The sequence below is a fragment of the Aulonocara sp. 'chitande type north' Nkhata Bay genome, linkage group LG8, assembly GCF_057382095.1.
Source record: "Aulonocara sp. 'chitande type north' Nkhata Bay isolate Kocher_YH1m ecotype deep benthic linkage group LG8, A_spYH_male_GT1.1, whole genome shotgun sequence".
NCBI classification, from domain to species: Eukaryota; Metazoa; Chordata; class Actinopteri; order Cichliformes; family Cichlidae; genus Aulonocara; species Aulonocara sp. 'chitande type north' Nkhata Bay.
The window spans coordinates 18,348,514-18,355,527 of NC_141351.1; the positions used below are offsets into that span (position 1 = coordinate 18,348,514).

Genomic DNA, 7,014 nt, shown 5'->3' on the forward strand with positions numbered 1-7,014 from the left:
AGCTTGAATCCAAAGTTCTGAACTGTCCAGAATTACCATTCCATACAGAGCCAATATGGCTAATAGCAACCAAAAAGAATCCTGGTGTAATTTGAAATTAGCTGCAGCTCTTTTATCACATTATGGGCATCAGGCTCAGAAGTCCAGCATTTAGATGAAGCAGAATTCTCGGGTGTCTCCAGATCAGAAAAGCAGATTGGCGATACTTAGCACAAATAAACCTTTGAGTCCACCCAGCCAAGGTGAAACCCGGGGTAAACAGGCTCATCGAAGGTAGTGTGGAAGGTGTGGAGGAGTTTAAGGGAACCACAGGAGAGCATGTAAAAGGAGAGCATCCCTGCTGACCAGTCCAGGAATACTCCTACTTTGTTGGAGTTGGGTTTGGTGGTTATAGGAATGCCTGTGCCTTTGTGCAAGGCTTTGTATCCATCTTTGTTGCAGTTCAAGCCCCAGGAGGAGTTATTTCGACCTAACCAGCAGTCATCAGTCTCTCCCTTCCTGGATATTCGTTTGTAGGCTACTCCTATGAAGACTCTCCCAGTCCACTCCGCCTCCCAGTAGTAGCGTCCTGTGAGCCCTTTTCTACACAACACTTGAGGCCAGAAATCAAACCTTTCTGGATGGTCTGGATATGGCTGCTTGGTCCAGCGTGTTGCTTTCCTGTTTTCCTCGGATAGAGAAAGATCTTTATGTGCTGTGTTTGGGTCCAGGGTGAGTTTGATGATATCTGATGAATCAGATTTAAAATTTCAGTTCATATTTTACATCACACAGTTTTCTGAGTATAGGAGAAAGGAGGGAGGTTGTGGTTACTCACATTTCTTTGGACCTGGCTGAATCCGGAACTCACCACACTGGTCCATGCTAAAATCATAACAGAGGGACAAATACGTTCAGACACTTGCATCACAATTAATGTTAGTTGTGTACACTGGTGATACTGACATTATCTGGTGGAGAAACTATCTAATGGTTGATGGTTACATCACCCAGTTCTTCACTATTTCTGCACTGAAATAACCTGTTACTTTTCAGATGTTGTGGATACCATCACTACCTGAGTTTCACCAGGCTGCATTGTGGGTCCTCTTTCAGAGCTGTTAGAAGATTCAACCCTGAGTTCCCTGGGTGGTTGTAGCTCATGTCCAGCTCTCTCAGGTGGCATGAGTTTAAAGCAGATGCCAAGAAAATGCAGCCCTCTTCTCCCACACTGCACAGGGACAAACTTCAAGAAATACAGAAAGTTATTTCATCCAGCTGTCTCCATGACAGTGACGAGAACAACTTCAGTTTGAATCTGTCTTTGTACCAGTACATAGCCTCACACTCAGGACACTCACTTGAGGGTTTCCAGTTTACAGTCAGAGCTCCTCAGTCCATCAGAAAACCTTCTAACTCCTAAATCGTGAAACTCATTATCACTCAGGTCCAGTAGTTTTAGCAGGCAAGAGGCAGAGCTGACAAATGATGCCAGGTCATTGGAGCTGCGTTCTGTTAGGCTACAGCTCCTCAGTCTGCACAAAGGAAAATGCTGTAATCATGTGCTTACATTTTGGCTGAGAAATAAAAATAAAAGAAACATGTTGAATATTAACCTGAGCGCCTCCACTTTGCTGTTCCTCAACCCACTGGAGAGCTTCATTAGTCCTACATCTGTCAGATTGTTGTTACTCAAGTCCAGTTCTCTAAGTTGGGATGAACTGATGGCATTCGCCAGGTTCTCACAGCAGGTCAACGTAAGGTTGCATGCATTCAGACTGCAACAGGGAAAACAGCAAGAAAATGGTAAGTAATCCCAGGAAGCAAAATCCCCTTATATATGCAGATTAGAAATACGTCTGTTATCCAGCACTGTTTGAAATTTTATGCAAAAACATCTGTCAAAATGTTAGCTAACTGCCTAACATCATGTATATTTAATATATACTCACTAACTCTTTGTTAGGTACTTTTGTCATCTGATCAAGTGTTAATACAAACATCTAATCAGCAAATCAATGCATTTAGGCATGGTCGGGACATTCTGCTGAATTTGAAACCGAGCATCAGAACAGGGAATAAAAAATGTTTTAAGTGACTCTGAATGTGAAATGGTTGTTGTGCCAGACGGATCTAAGTATTTCAGAAACTGCTGATCTAGTTGGGATTTTCCCTCTCGAGCTTTACAGCGAAAACCTTGTGGTGTTTTCACATCAAACACAGCCAAAGCTTTAAATAATGTGTTGGGCATATGTAACAGAGATTCGAGCCAATAGGTCAGGCTGCAGCTTCCTCTAAAAGCTCGACTTTAAATGTGCTTTTTTCTATGCTTGTGACAGGCTGATATTAGCTATGCACAGATGCCCTGATTTTGCCCTGGTCATTCCAGGTAGGAAGAGATTAGGAGATGTTACTTAAAAGCACTGGGTTCCAATATCAATTGAGGAGTTACTCTTCTCAGTCTTTTGGAGTTTTGTTTTTTTCTCCTGTAGAAATTAATAACTGTAAACTACTTACTTTGCTACTTGGGCTGTTTTCACGACAGGTAGCAGCCTGAGAAGACCCTCCTCTGACCTGGTGTAGTTGCCCAGTTCAAACGTACTGTGCTCTTCTTCTGATGTCAGTAATACAAAAACTAGTGTGGCCCACTGGGCAGGTGAAAGATTGGCTCTGTTAAGGCTACCTGAGCTGAGGTAGCTCTGAATTTCCTTCACGAGGGAGTGGTCATTCAGCTCGTTCAGACAGTGGAAGAGATTGAGGCACCTGTCTGGTGATGGACTGGACCTGATCTTCTCCTTTATGTGTTTAACGATTTCAGTTCTTGTCTTTTGTTGTGTTCGGTTGTTGACCATTAGATGTTTCAGCAGCGTCTGATTGGACTCCAGGGACAGCCCCAAAAGGAAGCGTAGAAACATGTCAAAATCTCCTTTCTCACTCCGCAAAGCCTTTTCCACTGCTTCTTTGTAGAGGGTGAGCTCAGATGGTCTGGATAGAAAGCGTCGTGACGCGGACAACTTCACCAGGATGTTAACGTTGTCGTTGTGGAACGTGAGGAAGACGTACAACGCTGCAAAGAATTCCTGAACACTCAGATGCACGAAGCAAAACATCTTCTCCTTGCACACTGTCATCTCCTCATGGAAGATCTGTGTGTAGACTCCTGAGAACATGGATGCCTGCTCAGTATCGATACCATTCAGCTTTAGGTCGCTTTCATTGAAGATCAGGTGGCCTTTCTCGAGTTCTTGGAAAGCCAGCTTTCCTAAAGCCAGGAGATTAGCTCTCACACAGTCAGCATTTGACTCCCTTCTTCCTGTCAGCCTTTTCTTCATTGCCTCCTCACACAAGGATAAGAAGTGTATGTACATTTGAGTGAGAGTCTTTGGTGTGTCTTTGCTCTCTTTTGTAGCCATATTTTTCTCGAAAACAGTCGCTGCCATCCAGCAGAAAATTGGTATGTGGCACATGATGTGAAGGCTCCTGCAGGTTTTCACATGTGCTATCACCCGGTTTGCTAAGTTCACATCACTAATTTTCCTCCTGAAGTATTCATCTTTTTGCAGGTTGTTGAAACCTCGAACTTCAGTCACTAGATCAACGCAGTTCGCTGGGATCTGACTGGAAGCTACGGGGCGTGATGTGATCCACACGAGAGCCATAGGGAGCAATCTGCCCCTAATGAGGTTGGTCATTAATACGGCAATTGTGGTAGTGTGAGTCACATCTGACAGTATTTCACATCTGTTGAAGTCCAAAGAGAGGCGACTCTCATCCAGGCCATCGAGGATGAAGAGCATGTTTTTTTTCACATTAGTGAAAATTTCTATGTCTTTAATTTCAGGGAAAAGCACAACAAGAAGCTCCACTAGACTGAAGTTTTTCTTCTTCATCAAGTTCAGCTCTCGGAACGAAAGTGGAAATACAAATTCTAGGTTTTCATTTGCTCTCTCCTCCGCCCAGTCCAGAGTGAATTTATTGGTCAAAACAGTTTTTCCAATGCCAGCAACTCCCCGTGTGACGACAGTCCTTATGTCACAGCCACGTTCAGGCAGAGGAGCGAACAGGTGATCGCAGTGGATTGATTTTTCTTGGCCCACATGGATCCTGGGTGTCGTCTCGATGTGTCTCACCTCATGCTCCTTGTTGACTTCGCCGCTTCCTCCCTCGGTGACGTAGAGCTCTGTGTAAATGTTATTGAGAGAGATTTTGTTTGTTTCTGTCGCCTGCCCCTCGAGAATGTGGCTGAACTTCCTCCTCAGAGTGGCTTTCAGGTTTTGTTGACTTTCTGCAACCTTGTCAACTGAAAGAGAAAACATTTATTTAAATGGTTTACTTTTTTAATGTAACATTTTTAAATTAAATAATTGAGAAGCACTCACTTTCAGGCGGCAGAGCACCACAGCTGTCTGTATGGTCATTGTTGAGGTCCTCTTTACACTCTGCAAAACGACACAAAGATCAGAAGAGACCAAACGGCGCATTCACTTAACTGCGTGTATCTACATGTATCTACCTTGCGTTGCTGAGAAGATATTGATGTTTATGTTGCCAACATTTGAACCAATTATGGAAGGAGCGACCACGTTGCCACCACTCTGTGCAGTGTAGTTTGGCTGGAAGTGATGAACCGCAGCCTGAATAAAGGGAACTGACTCGGAGAGAAAGCAAGAATAAGAGATCACTGAAGAAAAATGGTTGCTGGTGCTTTTCAGATTATCTTTTTGTTGCCTTACATTAAAAAAAATTAGACTTACCTTCAGAGAAATCATCTGTTTTATTACTAACGATTGATTGGTCCATTTTCTTTTTACAGTACTTTAATCCTCATGTAGTTTCTGTCAGGGAATACTCCTTGTCCTCAGTCTTTAACATCTCTGACTGTTCACTGAAGATATTTGCTTCCAAACAGTCAACTAGATGGTCAATAAATACATTAAACAAACCCTATTTTTTACTGTTACAAATCTGCTAAGACACCATTAAATCTAACAGACCAGAAGACGAATGCATGGCTGCTTACTAAAGTGAAACTGCCACTTAAATAACACACTGGCAGATGGTATTAAAGGAGAAGGTTACTTCCTGAGAAAAACAGGAAGTATGGTTTCTTGCATGCACAGACAGTCTGCCTTCTTAAACAAACCACAAAAGTTTCGTTTACTAAAAAATGTAAATGTCAAACAGCTGCAAGATATTTTGCTTTGTTTTATTGATTGCTTGATTGATTTTGGACAAACTAACTTGGTATCCAACAAAAAAAAAAAAAACAGCAGTTTTTTAGGGTAAATGTAACAACCAATACATCAGACACAGATTCACACACAGGCAGCTAAATGCAGTGACAGAAGACATGTAAATTATGCAAAATCAGTATACCCAAACACAATTTCCATGAAAGGCCCGGAAGCAAGGTGGCATGGTGGTTAGCACTGTTGCCGCACAGCAAGAAGGTCCTGAGTTCAATTCTACCATCAGGCCGGGGTCTTTCTGTGTGGAGTTTGCATGTTCTCCCCGTGTTTGCGTGGGTTCCCTCCGGGTACTCCGGCTTCCTCCCACCGTCCAAAGACATGCAGCTTGTGGGGATATGTTAATTGGATAATCCAAATTGCCACTAGGTGTGAATGTGTGAGTGCGAATGGTTGTCTGTCCCTGTGTGTTGGCCCTGCGACAGACTGGCGACCTGTCCAGGGTGTACCCCGCCTCTCGCCCTATGACGGCTGGGATAGGCTCCAGCGCCCCCCGCGACCCTGAAAAGGATAAGCGGAAGCGAATGGATGGATGGCCCGGAAAGTCCCAAATCAGAGAGAAAATAAATCAAATGAATATGACAGAATATTTCAACAACACAATGGAACTTTTTGAGCTGTTAAACAAAAAAGTGTAGGGTAGGGTATTCATTCTGAAACGAAACAAATAAAAAATGTACTTTATAAATACAACGAAGTCAAACAAAATCATCTTCTATATCCTAATATATTGGAAAAGTTTTACTTACATTTTTTTGTCAGTTTGACCAAATTCTACCACGACCAGGATGAGGAGCCTTTGGTTTATCTTTATTGAAACTGGGAATGCTATGAGTCAAGCTTGTTTTATTCTACAAATACAGGCCATTTATTGTTTTATAATTGTCTTATAATTGATTAAAAAAAAAATCACTAGCCAGTAATAAAAATTAACCACCTAAGACCCGAACGCTTTCATGGCATGCATTTTTTATTTCTCTTTGATATTTGGGTTGATTGGGACCCAATGAATGTAAAAACAAAAAATTACCTGATTTTGTTTTTTTATACCTGATTTTTGTTTCTGAGAAAAATTAGATCCACATATGATGACATTCGTTTTCAATTTTGATAGAAGAGTGGCAGTTTAATGTCCTCGTAAGTGGAAATCAGGCCCTTGTAGCGAATTTGGTATTTTGGTCTAGACAACCCAAAATGTGATGTCCGCATATGTGGATGCCAGGTCCTAGGAGATTAAAGTGAAACCAACCATTTCTAAGCACTAAAACGGTGAAGACAGCAAACCCACTCTGGAAACTAAAAAACCAAAGTTGACTAAAAACAGAAATATAAAAACAAAACACCAAAATGTAACACCTCAGCCATAAACAGGGATAGTCTCTTACGCGACACATCTTACTCCACTGGAGGTTCTTATCTAGAGTAGATATGATGTCATCACGTTGTCTAGCAACTACCTACAAACCCATTACCCATTTGTGGGGTTTGTACGCCTACAGTACCTTATAAAGGTATTGCATTGCTCTCATTTTGCAATAACAACACCTCATTTAGAGAATAGGGAATACACTCATTTTTGCCATGTGAATTACCCCAGCCTACAAAATCATCATAATACATATAAATATGCAACCATAATGAAACTTATACACTTTATGCAGGTGAATAGTGTCTGGAAGATGTGTGTAGTAGTAGCCTCATTTCTTAGACATGAGATAGCTGACATTGTTTTTTAATCATACATTGATGTAAATACTTTTTTCTGTATTCAAACACACTTTGTCCTCAA

The 7,014-nt window shown here is 41.8% G+C and overlaps 1 protein-coding gene across 1 annotated transcript in view; it reads right to left on the reverse strand.

Moving 5' to 3' along the window:
* LOC147323596 (NACHT, LRR and PYD domains-containing protein 3-like) overlaps positions 1 to 5,002 on the reverse strand; it is a 6,126-nt gene extending 1,124 nt beyond the window's left edge. The window contains exons 1-9 of the mRNA XM_086304047.1: positions 4,734 to 5,002; positions 4,493 to 4,627; positions 4,359 to 4,418; positions 2,497 to 4,279; positions 1,596 to 1,757; positions 1,341 to 1,514; positions 1,058 to 1,225; positions 818 to 864; positions 1 to 727 (exon numbers count right to left, since the gene is read on the reverse strand). The exon at positions 1 to 727 is cut by the window's left edge and continues 1,124 nt beyond it. Coding sequence (XP_086160173.1) covers positions 207 to 727; positions 818 to 864; positions 1,058 to 1,225; positions 1,341 to 1,514; positions 1,596 to 1,757; positions 2,497 to 4,279; positions 4,359 to 4,418; positions 4,493 to 4,627; positions 4,734 to 4,779 — 3,096 coding nt within the window. The 5' untranslated portion in view covers positions 4,780 to 5,002 and the 3' untranslated portion in view covers positions 1 to 206. The remainder of the gene's footprint in view (positions 728 to 817; positions 865 to 1,057; positions 1,226 to 1,340; positions 1,515 to 1,595; positions 1,758 to 2,496; positions 4,280 to 4,358; positions 4,419 to 4,492; positions 4,628 to 4,733) is intronic.
* Positions 5,003 to 7,014: the final 2,012 nt, after the last annotated feature.